A 21,124-nucleotide genomic window follows, 5' to 3' on the forward strand; every position below is an offset into this window, starting at 1 on the left:
ATATTAAACTGCATCTGCCACTTCTCCGACCATTGCATCAGTCTATTCAAATCATCCTAGAGTGCTCTAGTGTCCTCATTAGAATGAATTGGACGGCCTATTTTGGTGTCATCAGCAAATTTGCTTACGTCGCTATTTATTCCCTCATCTATGTCGTTTATGTAAATTGTGAACAACAACGGGCCCAACACTGACCCCTGAGGAACACCGCTTGTGATGTACCCCCATTCTGATTTCTCCCCATTTATACAAACACTCTGCTGTCTATTTGTCAGCCATGCCTCTACCCAGGAAAAAATTTCTCCTCCTATTCCGTGTGCCTTAAGTTTCCTCAATAGCCTCTGGTGTGGAACTCTATCGAAAGCCTTACTGAAGTCCATATACACAATATCATATTCGTTACCATGATCTACCTCCTCAAACACCTTAGTGAAAAAAGTTAGTAAATTTGTAAGACAGGAATGCCCCTTTGTAAAGCCATGTTGAGATTCATTAATCAATCTGTGCCTGTCAAGATGGCTACGAATTGCTTCGGCAATTATTGATTCCATAAATTTTCCCACTATGGAGGTAAGGCTTATTGGTCTATAGTTCGAAGCCAAGGACCTGTCACCTGCCTTGTAAATAGGTATTACATTTGCCATTTTCCACTTATCAGGCACTATGCCAGTTTGTAGTGATATGTTAAAAAGATTAGCCAAAGGTATGCCAAGTTCCTCTTTACATTCCTTTAACACCCTTGCAAACAGTTCATCAGGGCCTGGGGATTTGTTAGGTTTTAGTTTCTCTATTTGTCTGAGGACCATGTCACTAGTTACCGCAATCGTACATAGTTTATCATCATCCTGTTCTACATAATCTATTATTTCAGGAATATCGCTAGTATTTTCCTGGGTGAAAACTGAGAGGAAGTAGGTATTTAGAATTTCACACATATCCTTATCACTGTCAGTGATCTGACCAAAGTTACTCTTAAGTGGGCCAATCTTGTCCCTAATCTTACTTCTGTATACCTGAAAGAATCCTTTAGGGTTAATCTTTGAATCCCTTGCGACCTTAGCCTCATAATCCCTTTTTGCTTTTCTTATTCCTTTCTTTATTTCTCTCTTTAATTGAATGTATTGATTTCTTAACTGCCCATCCCCTCTTTTGATACGCCTATATATGCCTCTATTTTGACAATGAGATGTTTTAATCTACTGTTCATCCATTTGGGATCATTTTTGTTAGATCTAATTTCCCTACTCGGGACAAAAGTTGTCTGGGCAGCTAGAACTATGCTCTGAAAAACGTCATATTGGCAACCAAGATCACCTACCTGACCCATAGTCAAGACTTCCCAATTTAGCCCACCCAGGTAATTTTTCAGTCCCATGAAGTCTGTCCCATGAAATCTGGGACAGAGATTTGATTGCAGTTATCTGGGTAATTCCATGATATATTAAAACTAAGTGATTTGTGATCACTTTCCCCAAGCTCATCATTAACCTCAAGATTATTAATTAGTGAATCTTTGTTGGCAAGAACCAAGTCAAGCAGATTGTTTCCTCTAGTTGGTTCTGTCACAACCTGTTCTAAAAAAGCAATCCTGAACCATATCAAGAAAGTCACTAGACTCAAGATTTCCTGTCATATTGTTCCAATCAATTTGTCTAAAGTTAAAGTCTCCCATTATAACAACATTTTTATATCTAGATGCCTTATGAATTTCGTCCCATAACAGCTTACTGCCCTCCCTATCAAGGTTTGGGGGCCTATAAATCACACCCAAAATTAATCTGTCATGTCCCTCAAGAAACTGTAGCCAAACAGATTCTGTGTTCGATGTCTCTAATCTTATATTATGTCTAAGACAACAATTTAAATTTTCTCTGACATTCATCGCCACCCCACCACCCTTCCTGTTGACCCTGTCAGTGTGGAATAGTTTATAACCCTGTATGTTGCATTCAGAAGGCATTTCTCTATCTTTCAGGTTGAACCAGGTCTCTGTTATACCAATAATATCTTTATTACCTACACTTCCAAGTAATCTTAGCTCATCTATCTTATTTCTTAGACTCCTACTGTTTGTATAGTAAACTTTAAGGGAGCTAGTCACTAGTTGCCCTCTACTATCCCTCTTTGTTTGTTGATCAATTGATTTGCCATTACTAGCAACTGCTGGGAGGCAATTGAACAGTCTTGAGCCCCAGACACTTATTGTGTTGTCTCTCAGTGTACTCGTGGCTCCCCTGCTTTTCATCGGGGGAATGTTGCGTCTCCTGCTGAGTCTTTTGCTTTCATATGGAGGGATTTTCGTGTGCAGGTTTGGTACCAATCCCTCCAGGACCTTCCAAGTGTATATTATCATGCATCTCTCTCGCCTGCATTCGAGGGAATACAGATCAAGGACCTTCAACTTCCACACAGTGATTCAAAATAAAATTGGCAACTATTTCATATCAGTTGACCGAAAGTTAAGTGGCATGGCTAAGAAATGCACCTCAAAAGTAGCCAGATTATATATTTTTAAGCTGCCGAAAGGCTATTAATATGGAACATCACATGCAAAGTACAGTGTATGACCAACAAAAGTCAGAGGAGATTGTGGCCTGCAAAAATAAAGTAACATACCCCAACGGTTAGTTCTTGGACCCATACATTAATGTGTATCAGCGACCTCTCTGGCGAAATCGAGTCCTACATGTCGCCGACATTTACAGATGTAAAACTTGTAAAATGAATGTAAAAGGAAGAGTATTGCAAAAGCCTGTTTGAAGACATGGAATGGGCATGTTAGTGGTTACGTAGGTTGAATCCTAACAAGTGCAAGGCGATGAGGATGGGAAGAGAAAAATGTATTTGAAGAGTCAAACCCATGCGAGTTGTTCAGCGCATGGAGTATTGGATGCTTAATCGTCCGTCCATTAGCCAGACACCAAGCTTTTCCCTCAACTGAGATGGCAGCGTTGGAAAGAGAAAAGTATGTGCGAGTTTAGATAACATCAGACTTATTGCCAGAGGTTCACGCAAAGTGGATAATATCAGCAGCATAAGTCGTAGCCGAGGTTGTAAAATAAAAAAAATTCCTTCAAGAACTTGAACATGGAATTAGTCAGAATATTGTATACCATGTATCAGTACCAGAGGCGTCGCTAGAATTGGTGTCACCCTGGGCAGCATCTCTGGTGTCACCCCCATGAAATTCAAGGGCTGGGGATGGGGGGGGGTAAACTCCAGTTATGTCACTACTGCATGATCAGTGACTAATGTTTAACAATGAGAACGTTTAAGGGCCATAAACCGAACAGGAGAATACTTCTCAACTTTATTAATGATAAAATAAATAATCGTAGTAATATTGAGGAAACATAAACTCAAATACCATTTTGAGTACAGCTAACAGATCCTACATTTATTCATCTTCATCAATGCAAAAAAAAAAAAAAACTTGAAAAATAAAGAAAAACATTGCAATACCAGAGAAATACTAGTTCCAATTTGACTTTGAGTACAGGTAACATCTCAGTGTATCTGATCTTACATTTCCTTGCCTTCAGTTATGCAAAATCATCTATCACATCATCAAAATCAATTATTTTCCCTATATAGGCTTATTTGTACTTTGTTAATATATATAATAGGCTATACGGAAACGAAGGATTCTTCTCTTATGTTGGTGCAGCACTGTTTTGGGCATTAGTGTCACCTTCTTTAGAGGCTCTATGGTGTCACCTTCTTTAGAGGCTCTATGGTATCACCCCCTAAATGGTGTCACCCGGGGCAGACCGCCCCCCCCTTACGACGCCCCTGATCAGTACATAACATTAGTGTGGAGACCTCACCTGAGCACACAAAAAGCTTGAGCTGTAAGACTTTATCTACAAGAAAAAAATAAGCTGAATCTAGCATCAGATGGAGAAGACTTAGGAGAGATATCATAGTGCATAAATGTACTCGGGAGTATTGAAAAGGTAGGCAGACAGACTTACAATGGAGGGACCAGAACGAGAGGGCACTGATGTAAACTAAACTAAAAAATGAGTCCAAGGAATTTCGCAAGTGAGCTTATGTGGGAGGATAATAAGCAAATGAGAGCAATTATTAAGGGGTAACGGAAGCTGACTACATACATGCATACGTACATGGATACATAAATGGATTCAAGAGTGTGCAGGATACATCTACAGATTAGAAATGAAATGCACCACCAGTCAGTCAAGCGCTGAGAGGCAGATCATAAGTGTTTAAGCTGTGAACACATACAGCTAGGTGAGTGAGTATACTTTGGTCAGTACACATAGAAACTACTTTAATGACTCATGTTTCATATATAATATCATTATGTTACTGCATTTCTTAGGACCACTGAGTGTATTGGAACTGACTGCAGTGGAACAGGAAGACACAAGAGAAGTTAAGTTGTCATGGGTACCTGACTCGGCCTCCACTCAGGATCGCTACAAGGTGAGTGCCATACCTCTAATTTGATAGAAATAAATTTGTATACGCATTAAAGGGATCATGTAAGCAAATGACATTAAAAGCAAAATCTGTAGAGATACGACAGGTATTTTATAAGAAAATGGTGTAGATATATAAGGAGTGTTCCGGCAAAAAGTGTAGACACGGAAAATACTGAAGGAAAAAGGTGATGAAACATGAAAAAGATCATGAAACCAAGAGGTACATACATAATAAAAGACAGCGAGGGGCAATTGAAAGGTATAAATATATGAAAAAAAGGGTGGGTGGTGTGTTAAGGCATTTTTGGAGAGAAAGAAAGAAGTTAATTTATGGAAGCAAAAACACACACACACAAAAAACAGGAAATGTGCCAGAGTACAGTGGTACCAACTTTTTTTTTATGGTTGGGAGATATGAGTTTTGATATGAGTTTTGGCCAGCGGCAGCAGAAATATGTTTGAGAGGAATGCGTGATGTGAATATCATGCAGAGAATTCGGAGCAGAGAGATTAAAAGGCGAGCGAGGTCATCATGGGTATGATTCCGAAGGCTAAGGAGGGGTTGTTGAGGTGTTTTAGGCAAACAGATAAGATCGAGATGGATAGGATGATAAAGTGAGTGTATAAATCTGGAATGGAAGGTAGGAGGGGATTGTCTAGGAACGGTTGGAAGGAGGGGGTAAAGAAGGCTTTTAGTTTTAGGGGATTAAGCATCCAGCAAGCTTGTGTGAGTACTAGATTAAGAGTGAATGGAGACAAGTGGTTTTTAATGGAGGTGCTGCTAGAGCAAGGTTATATTTATGAAAGGATTCAGAGAGACCAGTTAGCCAGTCTCGAGTCTGGGAGGTGGAAAGGGCAACACCTGCACTCTGAAGGAGGGGTGGGGATGTTGCAGTCAGAGTATAATTTAAAATGTGATGTAAATACACTTTCAACAGGACTACAATTGAATGAATAATGATGCTTGTGTTTCCTTCTTTGGGTCACCCTGCCTTGGCAGGAGATTGCCATTGAGGTAAAAAAAAAAATACATGAAAAGGCATTTGTATGCCAAAGAAGACATGAAAGGGGCCGTGCTTCTCTAAAAAAAAGTTTCTATGTGAGAAGGAGTATACAAGCAGTAGATGTTGAGATATGAAAGAAGGCACCCAGACACAGGTGTAGAGACACGCAAGGAAGGGTCTTCTGCCATGGTTGTAGTTTACTTCAGACATGTTGCTCTACTCCATGCCATAATGTAATTAGTGAAATTTACTTAAAACTCCATGAAAGAGACTGACAAAATTTATGAGAACAGGGTTGCAATTTTATATAGACCATTCCAGGATTTGGTTTTTATGTGATAACTTGAGAAAGCCTCTTGTGTTCAGTTTTAAAAATCAGGATGGGTGTATCGTACTTAGAAGGTTGGGATTGTTGTAGGAGTTTTATTGAGTTTTATTGAATTGTGAAAATTAAATGATGAATAAGACATATACAATACCTAGATAACAACACATCTTCATAATAAAGAAGCTCAGGTGTTGCACATTTGTCATGTTTATCATAATAATAATAATAATCAAGGGGGAAGCGCTAAACCCAGAGGATTATACAGCGCCTGGGGGGAGGATGTGGAAGGCATTCAGGCTTAATTCGGGTAACTGGAGCACAGATCCAATTCCCTAAATCAAGAGCCCCTCACCAACATCAAGGAACCTTCCTTGAGGGGTCATGTTCATCAACTTGTTGTATTGTGTACAGTACCATTAATATATGAAATTTGTGAATGCTTCACTATTTAGCTTCAAAATTTCAACATTGATGCATTTTACTCAGAGGGAACTTTGTATTGTTACTGGACTGTGTAGGTACCAATGTGTAACATTTTACTTCCACCTCTCTCTATACATAAGAGCTCAGTTCAGGAATATTTATCCAACCACAATGTGAGTTTCAATATAAACGTGGCTACAGTAAAAAAAATGATTTAATTTTCCCCCATAGGTTCTGCATTGATTACAGTTTTTTCTTCCATTAAAAATTGTTTTATGTCCATAATACATATTTTATGTTAAAAAAAGTTGAGAATTTTTGTGTGCTGAAGTTCCAGAATTTATATACTGTACACACGTCAACAGGTGGTGTACCAAGAGGTGGAAACTTACAACGGTGATTCCCGCACCAGGATAGTGACAGACACACATGCTGTAGAAGAGCTGTATCCTGGTAGAAACTATTCCATCTCTGTTGCTGCTGTCTCAAATAGCATTGAGAGTGATCCTGCCTCACAAATATATATTGCCACTAGTAAGTTTCTCTTACATTTGTTTTTCTCAAAAAGAGATAAAATATTGTACATTGTAATGTAGATAATCCAGAATGCGGTGGTCCCTTGAATTACAATAATTTTGAGTTACGACATACTCTCATAAAGGAATTTAGTTTTGAGTTGTAGTGGAAAATTTGAGGTACAATACGTGTATGATGGTCAGGCGTGCAGGCGTTGTTGAGCCTCAGCCCAGAGACAAGACAGAAGGATGAAAAGATCTTAAATGGTGGAGGGAGTGTTGGAGGTGAGTGGGAGGGAGGGAGGGAGGCAGGAAGACAGGACAGGAGAGATGGAGACGGTATCTGTACCTGTTCCAGATGTGGTGGTTGGGGGGAGGATGCTGCGGCAAGAGTAAATATTAAATTTACAGTTCTTTACTAATCTCTACCTGCCTCCTTGCCCAACCCTGTCATGCCCTGCCTGCTCTGTCCTGTCCTGTCCTGCTCTGGCCTATCTGGTCCTGCCTTGCCTGCTTTGTCTTATCCTGTCCTGCCCTACTTACTCAGGCCTGTCCTGTGCTGCCCTGCCCTGCCCTGCCCAGCCTGCTCTGACTTGTCTTTTCCTGCCTGCTCTGCCCTGTCCTGCCTGCTCTGTCCTGCCCAGCTTCCTCTGGCCTGTCTAGTCCTGCCCAGCCTGCTCTGGCCTGTCCTATCCTGTCATGTCCTGTCCTGCCTGCTCTGTCCTCTCCTGCCTGCTCTATCCTGTCCTGGCCAGCCTTCTCTGGGCCTTTCCGTCCTGACCAGCCTGCTCTGGCCTGTCTAGTCCTACCTTGCTTGCTCTGGCTTGTCCTGTCTCTCCTTGCCTACACAGGCCTGTCTTGCCCTGCCTTGCCTTCTCTGGCCTGTCCTGCCCTGTCTTGCCTTCTCTGGTCTGTCTTACCCTCAGCCTGCCTTGCCTGAGATGCCTGCTGTGGTCTGCTTACCCTGCCTTGCCTGTCTGCTTCCCTGCCTGTCTTTCATGGAGTGATGGTGGAGGGTGTGTTGGAGGTTATTGGGATGGAGAGAGAGGGGATATTGTGTATGAACAAGGGAAGGAGGAAGAGAGGCAGGAACGGAAGGGAATTGACTAGTACAGTACGTGTACGATGATGGTGTACCGTACTAGAGGCTTACATGTCAACAATTCTTTACCAGTCTTTGCCTGCCTGCTTGCTCTGGCCTGTCCTGCCTTACCTGCCTTGGGCTGTCCTGCCTTACCTGCCTTGGCCTGTTCTGCCCTGCCTTCTCTAGCCTGCCCTTCCCTGTCTGCCCTGTCTTGCCTCTTTTGCCAATTCCTTTGGAGATTTCCAGCTGAAGCCTTGCTTGTGTACCACTCAGAAAAACCTAGAGTGTTTAAACAACAAAAAAGTATCTAAGAGCAGGTTGTGTGTTCTGGCATCTTGGAATGAATTACCATAAAGCCATGTATTTTGGGGTTTGAGTTACAATAGTTTTGACATGAGATATGTCTTCTGGAACAGATTAATATCGTACCTCGAGGGATCATTGTACTCTGGGGCCCTTTGAGGTATTTTGAATTGTGAATTTTTTTTATATTGTAAATATAATCATGTACTTTGTATATTCTCAGACCCACAGTATATAGACATCAATGGATTTGGCAAAATAAATAAGAAAAGACAAAAATAAATTTAATCCTCATTACTAACTTCATTGTAGCATTGGTTGAAGACTGTTCATAATATATTCACTTCATAAATTATTTAAATAGTATTTTGCCCACTGTCTGTAATTATTATTTAATTTCTTCATACATAGAGCCGGCATCTCCCATTATTGAGGAATTACAGCCAATAACTCGTGGACTCAACATCTCGTGGAAGAGTGATGTAACCTCCAAACAGGAAAAATATGCTGTTGTTTATGTTAGAAATGACACAGGTAATCATAACTTTTTTATTATGAGAGTGTAAGAATAAAGAAAAATATTTAAAAAACTGTCTTTTTTAAAAGAAAAGTACATGACTTGGTGTAAGATGTACAATTGTTGGTATCTATTGTGTATGGATGAAGTACATCTCACTAATTTTAATTAATTTTTTAACACATTGGCTATTACTCCCAAAGCATGTTAGCTGAAATAATTATTAATTTACCATAATTAATTAATTTACCATAAGTAATTGTGGAATAAGTAAAGTAATTGCGATATACTGTGATATACTTAGTTCTTAGAGTAGGTGGATATTTAGTATAGTACATAGAGCTTTTAGAAGTGTAATATGGCTTTGCTTCTCTCTCTCTCTTTTTTTTCTTTTTCTTTTTTATAACAAGTTGGCCATCTCCCACCGAGGCAGGGTGACCCAAAAAGAAAGAAAATCCCCAAAAAGAAAATACTTTCATCATCATTCAACACTTTCACCTCACTCACACATAATCACTGTTTTTGCAGAAGTGCTCAGAATACAAAAGTTTAGAGGTACATATATTAAGATACACAACATATCCCTCCAGACTGCTAATATCCCAAACCTCTCCTTTAAAGTACAGGCATTGTACTTCCCATTTCCAGGACTCAAGTCCTATTTGTTAATATTAGTTAGTTACAGTTTTCTATAGAATGATTGGATTTTACTGCTATATTTAGCTTATCAAGAACTTGATGAGTGTTTGTTTTTATATTGTTGCAGCTGAATCAGTAACTCGTCAGACAGTTGATGCCCATGTGCTCTTGGAAGATTTATTTCCTGGTGCTGGCTATGAGATTAAGGTGTATGCCATATCACATAGTCTCTGGAGTGAGCCTCATGTATACTTTCAGGCAGTGTGTAAGTTCATATCATATTATTTATTTAAGTCATGTAATAACTAGAATAACTTCTAATAGATATTTGTTTGCAAACATTTTCAGAGTTAAATTTTTACATATTTGACTGTTTATGGTTGTAGAATAATCAGTTTATTAAATTTGGAGTTTTCATTATTTTGTTCCTTTCATATTAGAAACATCAACTTCTGACAAAGCAATTTTTTCATATTAAATATCCTTGTAATTAATAGAAGACATTTTATTAGTGATTCATGGAAAAGAATGTGAAACAAATCCTCTACAATATTGCCCTGATCATGCATTTTCAGATCCAAACTCTGTGCGGAACTTAACAATAATAGATACCACCAACACTTCAGTTACATTAGCGTGGCGAGCACCCATTGAGTCCCTCTTCACACATTATATTGTGCGGTGAGTTTTGTTGATTTTAAGAAAATTATTATCGATTTCACACAATTAGTTAATGTGTATAATAATAATATATTGCAATTTTATTTTAACACATGGCCATCTCCCACCAAGGTAAGGTGACCTGAAAAAGAAAAACAATTTCACCATCATTCACTTGTCACAGTCTTGCTTGAGGTGTGCTGATACTACAGTTCAGATGTCCCTCCTTCAGAGTGCAGGCACTGTACTTCCCACCTGCACAATTTAAGTCCTGATAGCTCGTTTTTCTGAATCCCTTGACAAAAATTACCTTGTTCACACTCCAATGGCCTCCACTCCTATTAGACACACTCACACACGCCTACTGGATGTCCAAGCCCCTAGCACACACATCCTCCTTTACCCCCTCCCTCCAGCCTTTCCTATAGTGACCGCTACCCCATTTTCTTTCCACTTCAGATATATACACTCCAAGTCATCCTATTTGCTCCATCCTCTTTAAATGTCCAAACCATCTCAGCAACCCCTCATCAGCTCTTTGGATATTACTGTCAGTAACCACGTACCTCCTAACCTCCAAGCTACAAATTCTCTGCATAATATTTATGCCACACTACATCTCCACTGCCTCCAGCCTCCTCCTCGCTGCAACATTCACAACCCATGCTTCACACCCATATAAGAGTGTTGGCACCATTACACTATACATTACCCTTTTTGCCTCCATAGATAATGTTCTTTGTCTCCACAGATGCCTCAATGTGCCACTCACCTTTTTCCTCTCATCAATTTGTTGGTTCACTTCATCTTTCAGAGACTCGAGTCCACTCCCAAATATTTTGTTAACACACTGGCTGTCTCCCATAGAGGCACAGTGACCTGAAAAAGGAACACTTTCACCATCATTTACAATCACTGTCTTGCTAGAGTATACCTGGAGAGGGTTTCAGGGGTCAACACCCCCCATGGCTTGGTCGGAGACCAGGCCTCATGATGGATCAAGGTCTGACCAACCAGGCTGTTGCTGCTGGCCGCACACAAACTGACGTACAAACCACAGCCCGGCTGGTCAGATACTGACTTTAGGTGCCTGTCCAGTGCCTTCTTGAAGACAGCCAGGGGTCTATTGGTAATCCCCCTTATGTATGCTGGGAAGCAGTTGAACAGTCTTGGGCCCTTGACACTTATTGTGTTCTCTCAGTGTACTCTTGGCACCCCTGCTTTTCATTGGGGAAATGTTGCATCTCCTGCCAAGTCTTTTGCTTTTATAGGGAGTGATTTTGTGTACAGGTTAGATACTAATCCCTCTAGGATTTTCCAAGTGTATATTATCATGTATCTCTCTTTCCTGCATTCCAGGGAATACAAATCAGAGGACTGCAACCACTCCCAGTAATTTAGGTGCCTTATCGTACTTACGTGTGCCATGAAAGTTCTTTGTACACTCTCCAGGTCAACAATTTTGCCTGCCTTGAAGGGGGCAGTTAGTGTACAGCAGTATTCCAGCCTACAGAGAACAAGCAGTTTGAAGAGAATTGTCATGGTCTTGGCATCCCTTGTTTTGAAGGTTGTGCAAGAATGGTATACAATACCGACAAGATGAAATTAAGACACATGTGCAACATCTGGGTATCTTTATTGTAGACGTTTCGCCATCCAGTGGCTTTATCAATACAAATTCCAGGACATAACTTGAAGACAGCAGAACTTTTTTTTTTTTTTTTTTTTTTTTTTTTTTTTTTTTTTTTTTTTTTTTTTTTTTTTTTTTCAACAAGTCGGCCGTCTCCCACCGAGGCAGGGTGACCCAAAAAAAAAGAAAGAAAATCCCCAAAAAGAAAATACTTTCATCATCATTCAACACTTTCACCACACTCACACATTATCACTGCTTTTGCAGAGGTGCTCAGAATACAACAGTTTAGAAGCATATACGTATAGAGATACACAACATATCCCTCCAAACTGCCAATATCCCAAACCCCTCCTTTAAAGTGCAGGCATTGTACTTCCCATTTCCAGGACTCAAGTCTGACTATATGAAAATAACCGGTTTCCCTGAATCCCTTCACTAAATATTACCCTGCTCACACTCCAACAGATCGTCAGGTCCCAAGTATCATTCGTCTCCATTCACTCCTATCTAACACGCTCATGCACGCTTGCTGGAAGTCCAAGCCCCTCACCCACAAAACCTCCTTTACCCCCTCTTTCCAACTAAAATGCCGGGAACAATGGGCTAGTAACCCCTTTTCCTGTAAAGATTACTAAAAAGAATAAGAAGACAGCAGAACTATATACAGAAAATGAGGTAATCAATCCCTCAACCTTGGAGTTGGTGTGAAGAGCACTGTAGTCGTAGAGATGCTGAAGCAGAAACAAGGAGTCTGACGCTTTTATACTAATGTCAGATGGAAAGGGGACGTGTAGCAGATGAGGGCATAGTCACTGGTAGGCAGGATTCCCCAGTGGAAGTAGGTCCTACCCGAAGAGATGGGTTAGTTGTAGTAGTAGTTGACGTAGTTGCCAGGCTCCTTGCTTCTGCTTCAGAATCTCTACGACTACGGTGCTCTTCGCACCAACTCCAAGGTTGAGGGACTGATTACCTCATTTTCTGTATATAGTTCTGCTGTCTTCAACTCATGTCCTGGAATTTGCATTGATAAAGCCACTGGATGGCGAAACATCTACAATAAAGATACCCAGATGTTGCACATGTGTCTTAATTTCATCAGTTTTCAAGGTTCTCATTATCCATTCTATCACTTTACTAGCAGATGCAATAGATGCATTGTTGTGGTCGTTGAAGGCGAGATCCTCTGACATTATCACTCCCAGGTCCTCCACATTACTTTTTTGCTCTATTGTATGGTTAGAATTTGTTGTATACCCTGATACAGTTTTAATTTCCTCAAGTTTTCCATATCTGAGTACAGCCTCTCCTCACTTAGAGATGTACTCGTTAACTGATGCCTTGGACTTACGATGGGCTCTCTGATCAGTATTCGTACCTAAATAACGTATATTAGAGCCGATTTCCTCTATTCTGTTTCCTTCCTTCCTGTTGTTTATTTTAAAAATATACCAGAAATGTTATAAATGGTGCAAAGGTGACAGTAAAACAATATCAAAGTTGGTTGACACAAACTCACTACCATTATAATTTGCTCCTCACTTATCGACGAATTTGTTTAACGACATGGCTTAGGAATGGAACTCCGTCATTAAGTGAGGAGAGGCTGTAGTTGAAATTTCTCTTCAATGAACTTCATATTGTTTTGAGTGGCCCATTTGAAGATTTGATTGATGTCCGCTTGGAGTCTTGTAGTGTCTTCGACGGAGGACACTGTCATGGCAATTCAGGTGTCATCCGCAAAGGAAGACATGGCTTACGTCTCTGTCTATGTCAGATATGAGGATGAGGAATAGGATGGGAGTGAGTACTGTGCCTTGTAGAACAGAGCTTTTCACTGTAGCTGCCTCGGACTTTACTCTGTTTACTATTACTCTTTGTGTTCTATTTGTCAGGAAGTTATAGATCCATCTACCAACTTTTCCTGTTATTCCTTTATCATGTATTTTGTGCGCTCTTACACCGTGGTCACACTTGTTGAAGGCTTTTGCAAAGTCTGTGTATACTACATCTGCATTTTGTTTATCCTCTATAGCATCAAGGACCTTGTCATAGTGACACACAGATATGACAGTTTACATGTCCTGGATTCCAAACAGCAAATGTCCCAAACCCCTCATTTAGAGTGTAGGCACTGTAGTTTCCACATCCAGCTAACCTGTTTCTCTGAATTCCTTCACAAAATATTACCTTGCTCACACTCCAACACCTCATCAAATACCAAAAACCATTTATCTCTACTCACTCCTATCTGACACACTCGCACATGCCTTCTGTATGTCGAAGCCCCAAATATCTGAACAAATTCACTTCATACTCCTTCCTTCCAATCTCTGAATAAGTAAGTTTATTCAGGTATACACAAATTCAGTTACAGTACATAGATTATCATACATAGCAGCAGTATATGTGTAGAGAACCTAGGATAACTCAAAAAAGTCAAAGTGACTTATTTCCGTTGGGGTCCTGATATCTCCCTCCTTCCGATCTGATATCCAGTCTTTCATTAGCTTAATCATCACCTTTCTCTTTCCCGTGTTCACTTCTAATTTTCTTCTTTTACATTTTTTTTTTTTTAACAAGTCGGCCGTCTCCCACCGAGGCAGGGTGATCCAAAAATGAAAGAATATCCTCAAAAAGAAAATATTTTCATCATCATTCGACACTTTTACCTCACTCATACACAATCTATGTTTTTACAGAGGTGCCCAGAACACAACAGTTTAGAAGCATATACGTATAAAGAAATACAACATATCCCTCCAAACTGCCAATATCCCAAACCCCTCCTTTAAAGTGCAGGCATTGTGTTTCCCATTTCCAGTACTCAAGTCCAGATATACAGTGGACCCCCGCATAACGATCACCTCCCAATGCGACCAATTATGTAAGTGTATTTATGTAAGTGCATTTGTACGTGTATGTTTGGGGGTCTGAAATGGACTAATCTACTTCTCAATATTCCTTATGGGAACAAATTCGGTCAGTACTGGCACCTGAACATACTTCTGGAATGAAAAAATATCGTTAACCGGGGGTCCACTGTATAAAAATAACCGGTTTCCCTGAATCTCTTGACTAAATATTACCGTGCTCACACTCCAACAGCTCATCAGGTCCCAAATACCATTCGTCCTATCTAACACGCTCACGCGTGCTTCCTGGACGTCCAAGCCCCTTGCCCACAAAACCTCCTTTACCCCCCCTCTCCCCTCTCCATCCTTTTCGAGGATGACCCCTACCCCGCCTACCTTCCCCTACAGATTTATATGCTCTCCATGTCATTCTACTTTGATCCATTCTCTCTTAAGTGACCAAACGACCTCAACAACCCCTCCTCAGCCCTCTGACTAATACTTTTATTAACTCCACACCTTCTCCTAATTTCCACACTCCGAATTCTCTGCATAATATTTACACCACACATTGCCCTTAGACAGGACATCTTCACCACCCCCAATCGCCTCCATGCTGCAGCATTTACCACCCAAGCTTCACACCCATATAAGAGTGTTGGAACCACTATACTTTCATACATTCTCTTCTTTGCCTTCATAGATAATGTTTTTTGTCTCTACATATACCTCAATGCGCCACTCACCTTTTTTCCCTCATCAATTCTATGATTAACCTCATCCTTCATAAATCCATCTGCCGACACGTCAACTCCCAAGTATCTGAAAACATTCACTTCTTCCATACTCCTCTTCTCCAATTTGATATCCAATTTTTCTTCATCTAAATCATTTGATACCCTCGTCACCTTACTCTTTTCTATGTTCACTTTCAACTTCCTACGTTTACACACTCCCAAACTCATCTACTAACCTTTGCAACTTTTCTTTAGAATCTCCCATAAGCACAGTATCATCAGCAAAAAGTAATTATGTCAACTCCCATTTTGTACTTGATTCCCCATAATTTAATCCGATTCCTCTCCCCAACTCCCTAGCATTTACTTCTTTTACAACCCCATCTATAAATATATTAAACAACCATGATGACATTACACATCCCTGTCTAAGACCTACTGTTACCGAGTAGTAGTCCCCCTCTGTTCTACACACCCTAACCTGAGACTCACTATCCTCATAAAAACTCTTTACTACCTATTCTGTATACTTGCAACTTCTGCCACACTGCTCCCCTATCCACTCTATCATATGCCTGTTCTAAATCCATAAATGCAATGAAAACTTCCTTACATTTATCTAAATACTGTTCACATATATGCTTCAATGTAAACACTTGATCTACACATCCCCTACCCACTCTAAAACCTCCTTGCTCATCTGCAATCCTACATTCTGTCTTGCCTCTAATTCTTTCAGTACTAACCCTACCATACACTTTTCCTGGTATACTCAGTAAACTTATTCCTCTGTAATTTTTACAATCTCTTTTGTCCCCCTTCCCTTTATATAAAGGAATTATACATGCTCTCTGCCAATCCCTCCAACCACTCCAACACTATATCCCTCCCTGCTTTTAACATTTCTCTCAGAAGTAAGTAAGTAAGTTTATTTGGGTATACACAAATACAGTTACATAGAATTATAATACATAGCAGCATATGTGTAGAGAACCTAGGATAACCCAAAAAAGTCAGACAGAGTGACTTATTTCCATTGGGGTCCTTTTACCTTATTATTATAATATAAAGGTTATAATATTTTCTTATTATTCTATAATGAAGATAACATCTTATTATCATACTAAAAAGACTATCTACTACACGAGGGTCATTAAGACTATCTACAATACGGGGTCATTACTAGGAATAAGGTAAAATTTACACGTATGTTAGATAAAAAATAGAAAATCATTCCCCTCCCTTTCTGTAGCTACATTCATCAGACACCTTTTGGCACTCTTCTTGAACTGGTTCATGCTATGACTGGCTTTGACATGTGCGGGTAGTCTGTTCCATTCCTTTATTGCTGTACAATAAAAGGTGTTCGAAGCCTGGCCAATGACTGTGAGTACTACAAAGTTGTGCTCTCTCCCCCTAGTACTATGATTGCTTTGGTTCCCAACCTTGACAAAATTGACAGCAAGATATTCTGGACACTGTGAGCAATTTTATAAACATGATTTAGCTTCAGTTGTTTTACTCTGTCTTCAACATTCAGCATATCCAACTGCTGTAATTCATCCTGGCCTACATGTTCTCTTGGTCCCAGCCCCAGGATGAATCTTACGATTTTGTTCTGGGTGATTTGCAGTCTATCTTTCAGTTTTCTTGTCAAGGCAGAGTACCAAGAAGAGCAAGCGTAATCCATATGGCATTGTATAAGGGCTAGACATAGGGTCCTGCGAGCCTCAGTAGGTAGACACTGTGCTTGTCTATACAGGAACTTCAGTCTGGCATTCGCTTTCTTTACTACACTGTTCCCTATCAATTCTCCTGACATGCATGGGTCAAAGGGGATTCCCAAATATTTTACTGATGAAACCAAAGTGATGGGCTCCCCATTACATTGAACATTAAAGTTATTTACCCTTCTCAGTTTATGTTTCGTGCCAAAGAGAATGGCTTCAGTTTTCCCTAGGTGTAATGATAGTTTGTTGTCTACTAACCATTTGCTGCAGGACTCCAGTTCCAGTGTTAAAACATTAGCAATATCTTGTGGGTCTTTACCTGACACTAACAGAGCACTGTCATCTGCATACAGTAGGAGTTTGCACTTGACACTGATAGGCATATCATTGACATAACATAAGAATAATAAGGGACCCAGAATACTACCTTGGGGAACTCCACATGTTATCGGCAGGGGTTCTGATTCTGTTTTGTTGATTTTGACTATTTGTCTCCTGTTGCTAAGGTAGGACTTAAACCAGTCTACAGAACCTATACCGATAGCTTGAAGTTTATTACATAATATATTGTGGTTGACAGTATCGAAGGCCTTTTGCAGGTCTAAGGTTACCATACCTATGAGGTTCCCCTTTGACATTTCAGTTCTCAGGTAATCCATCAGATTAATAAGGGAGGTGTCGGTTGAGTAGGATCTTCTAAAGCCCGATTGATAGCTATGGAGAATGTTGTTGTCATTAAGGTACTTAACTACTTGAGAATACACCGCCCTCTCTAGAATTTTAGATATTATACTTAGTATACTAACAGGCCTATAGTTGCTTACATCAGACCTACTATTTTTCTTGAAGATAGGAGTAACTCTGGCCTCCTTGAACCCCTCCGGTACGGTATTAGTGGTGATTGATAGATTTATTATGTGAGCAATAGGGATTGACAGTTCAGAAGCACCATCTTTTAGGAACTTAGACGGGATGTTATCAGGGCCTGTGCTCTTAGTTGGGTTTAACCTGCTTAGTTCTTTTTGAATAAAGTCATGAGATACACTTACTAATTGACAACTGTTTGGGGTTACCCCTTTATTGGTATAGTATGTTTGAAACTTATCAGAGTCTGTGTTAAAGGTATTTGATGCAGCTGGTAGTTTACTTACTAGTGTTGATGCAACAGATGTGTAGTATGAATTAAAGCAATTTGCCACCTTAGATGTTTCATGGCATACCTCATTATCGATAGTGAGTACTATGTTAGACCTATCTACTGGCTTATGGCTATACCCCAAATGTTTTAGTTGTTGCCAGAGCTTTCTGGGGTTATGCTTATACTCTTCAATTTTTGAGCAGTAGTGCTTTGCCTTTGCTCCTTTTATAAGTCTCTGTACTCTGTTCCTCACCCTTTGGAATTCATTTAGTGCTGCAATATCCTGTCTGTTTGCTGTAAATCTTTTTAGCAGCTGGTCTGTGAATTTCATATTATCTAATATCTCAGTATTCATCCAGGGTTCAGTTCTTCGTTTAATCCTAACCTCTTTAACTGGTGCAATATTATCAAGGATGGTAGTGAACATTGTTTTGAATTTTTCCCAGGCATCGTTTACGTCCGTGCAACTTGTTATCTCTGTCCAGTCACAATTGTGTAGCCTATTTACCAGTGTTTCTTTACTGTAGTTTCTAATTGACCTCATTTTTATTGTCCTGTGTAGGCCTATCCTATCCCTAGTGATTTTCCTGGTGCAGTAAATGATGAAATGATCACTAAGACCTGTGGTAATGACGCCTGACTGACTAATGTTCTCAGAGTGGTTACAAAGTATGTGGTCAATTAGGGTGGCTGAGAACTGTGTGATCCGGGTTGGAGTATTAATTAGTTGAGTGTAACTATTTAATCCTAGAATTTGCTTATACCTTTTGCATAGCCTGTTATTTTGCTGCTGAAAACAGATATTGAAGTCGCCCAGTATTATTGTCTCGCAATTGTTTTCAACTCCGGACAAGACTCTGGAAAAGTCTTCTAAGAACTGGTCCTGGGTAGGAGGGCGGTAACTAGCTCCTACTAAGATGGGTTTGGTCTTAGGAAGCAGCACTTCAAACCATAGAATCTCCAGTTTATTGTTATTTAAATCAGGTCTTGGGTTGTAAGCTAAGTCATTTCTAATGTAGGCACATACTCCACCACCCTTTCTGTTCCTATCTAAGCATTTTATATTGTAACCATCTATTTTGACCTCGTTGTCAGTCACCGTATCTTCCAACCAAGATTCAGAGATGGTTATAACTGCCGCCCTAATTTTGTTAGCTAGAATCCTAATCTCTGCCAATTTAGGAAGAAGTGATCTTGCATTGACATGAATAAAGTAAAGGCCTGTTTTCATAAAACAATCATAATCATCAATATATGGCAATGGGTCATTTGTATTAAATTTAGGTAAATCAATGTCATCACTGCTAAAGGGTAACTGTGCCAAAGTGCATTTGTTACACACAAAATGAATTCTGGCACCGTTGTTATAATTGTACATACATCCATCATGCACCCACCCCTTACACATTTTACATAAGGTGCCTTTTCTGTTTTTCATGCGTACTTTAGTACAGTGTATGCACCTGTTTGGTAGTGTTTGAGATAATAATGGCTGTATTGTCTCACATTGACCTATGTATGCATTACATATGGAGTTAAGGTTATCATTCCTAGCTACTAGACCGTCATTATTGCCGTCATTTATCTGTCTGTTTTGCCTCTGCACAATAGTTTGAGGTCCTGGATTAATTTGGATATCACCACTTAAGAGCGCTACAATAAGAGCTGTGTGCCACTGTTTTTGTTTGGGTATGCGGTGTTGCCATACCTTGCGGCGGTAGTGACATTTACTTTTCTGGTAGGATGGCAACTGTTGGGCTTTTACTGGCCAGGGCGCTGTTACTCCATTCACCTTTTCCAACCCCCATGACTGATTTCTTTCTTCATGGAATTGAAGAAGAAATATAAATATAATTATGGCAGCCTGTACCCCCCTAATGCCTGCCATTTTCACTCTTCGCTCTTTTACTCATATACAATAATATTTATTTCTCTTTTCCAGTCCCTAGTACACTTAGTATCTGCTTTAGCAATCACCACTGAATTACTAGTAAAATTTCCTCTTCAAAACCCTCTTCACTGCTCACTTTTCCCTTAACTTCACAAAACCCTTACAGTTAACCCCTTATCACACACTCCCCTTCCCATCTCACTTCACAGTCTGGCTTCCTCAATTAACTTCTAACTCCTTTCCATTCTGGTAGATCAGAAAGGTTTAATCCATGGTTTTATCCTTCCAAATCCCCCTCAATTCCATTTATCGGGGGTTGTGTCGTGTTGTTGTCTCCTGACCTGTTCTGCTGACTCAGCCATTTTTAAAACACTGAGGGGAGTAACGCCACCTACAACCTGACTTTCCTTGAGTTTATAGATATATTTGGCGTTTTCTGCTATGATTCTCTCACTGTACACTGGTCAGCTGAATATAGGTCAGCTACTAAAACATTAACCTTGACTGTTTAACTATTCACTTCTTTCTCACGACTGGCACTGAGGGATATCCGACCTATAATCTTGGAGTTTTGTACTCTTGATTTGACGATGTCTCCTGTGTTTCCCTCTCGTTAGCACTGGTACAGGTGATATGATGGTGGTACAGATATGATGCTACTGTCAACAGATGAACGTCAGTAAAGATGAGAATTTCACTTCGTTAGTTGTATGTCTGGCAGTAGCGGCTGTTTGGATGCCGGTCAGCCATGTTTAAATGCTCAATTCTTTCCCTCGTTTGGCACTGAAGAAAAAAGTCCTACAGACCTGTCATTTCCTTGGAGATTTAGTTGATCAGGTTTTCTGCCATGTTGTCTTCCCGTTAAACACTGGTGCAGTTGATATGGAGGTCAGTTATTTCATTGTAGTGGAAAACGTCTCATGTCTGGTTCACGTCTGGCAGCAGGTCTGGTACTTGAATGCCGGTCCCTCTTTTGTCATATTTAGTCCATTTCGTTGTCGTCACCGTCAGTTTTTATGTCACTATAGGTTCCTTGCATGTTGTTGCAGCAGTACTTGCAAATTTGGCCATCACTGGAGTTCGGATAGGCCCAGGGGACGGCAAGATATAGGAGCAGCCTTGTTGCTGCTTGCTGTGGCTGCGTGCTGCGGCTGCTGATCCCATCAGTTCCAGCTGCTCTACCCCCTTTCATTCTAAGTAATACCTCACGCACCTCCCCCAC

At 40.2% G+C, this 21,124-nt stretch overlaps 1 protein-coding gene across 2 annotated transcripts in view; it reads left to right on the plus strand.

Moving 5' to 3' along the window:
- Positions 1–21,124, plus strand: part of LOC128685746 (tyrosine-protein phosphatase 10D-like) — a 506,322-nt gene that overhangs the window by 375,772 nt on the left and 109,426 nt on the right. For both annotated transcript variants that reach the window (XM_070087994.1, XM_053772367.2), the window contains exons 8-12: positions 4,346–4,449; positions 6,569–6,737; positions 8,517–8,639; positions 9,389–9,526; positions 9,837–9,942. In XM_070087994.1, the coding sequence (XP_069944095.1) occupies positions 4,346–4,449; positions 6,569–6,737; positions 8,517–8,639; positions 9,389–9,526; positions 9,837–9,942 (640 nt within the window). The remainder of the gene's footprint in view (positions 1–4,345; positions 4,450–6,568; positions 6,738–8,516; positions 8,640–9,388; positions 9,527–9,836; positions 9,943–21,124) is intronic.

The sequence above is a fragment of the Cherax quadricarinatus genome, chromosome 23 (assembly GCF_038502225.1).
Source record: "Cherax quadricarinatus isolate ZL_2023a chromosome 23, ASM3850222v1, whole genome shotgun sequence".
NCBI classification, from domain to species: domain Eukaryota; kingdom Metazoa; phylum Arthropoda; class Malacostraca; order Decapoda; family Parastacidae; genus Cherax; species Cherax quadricarinatus.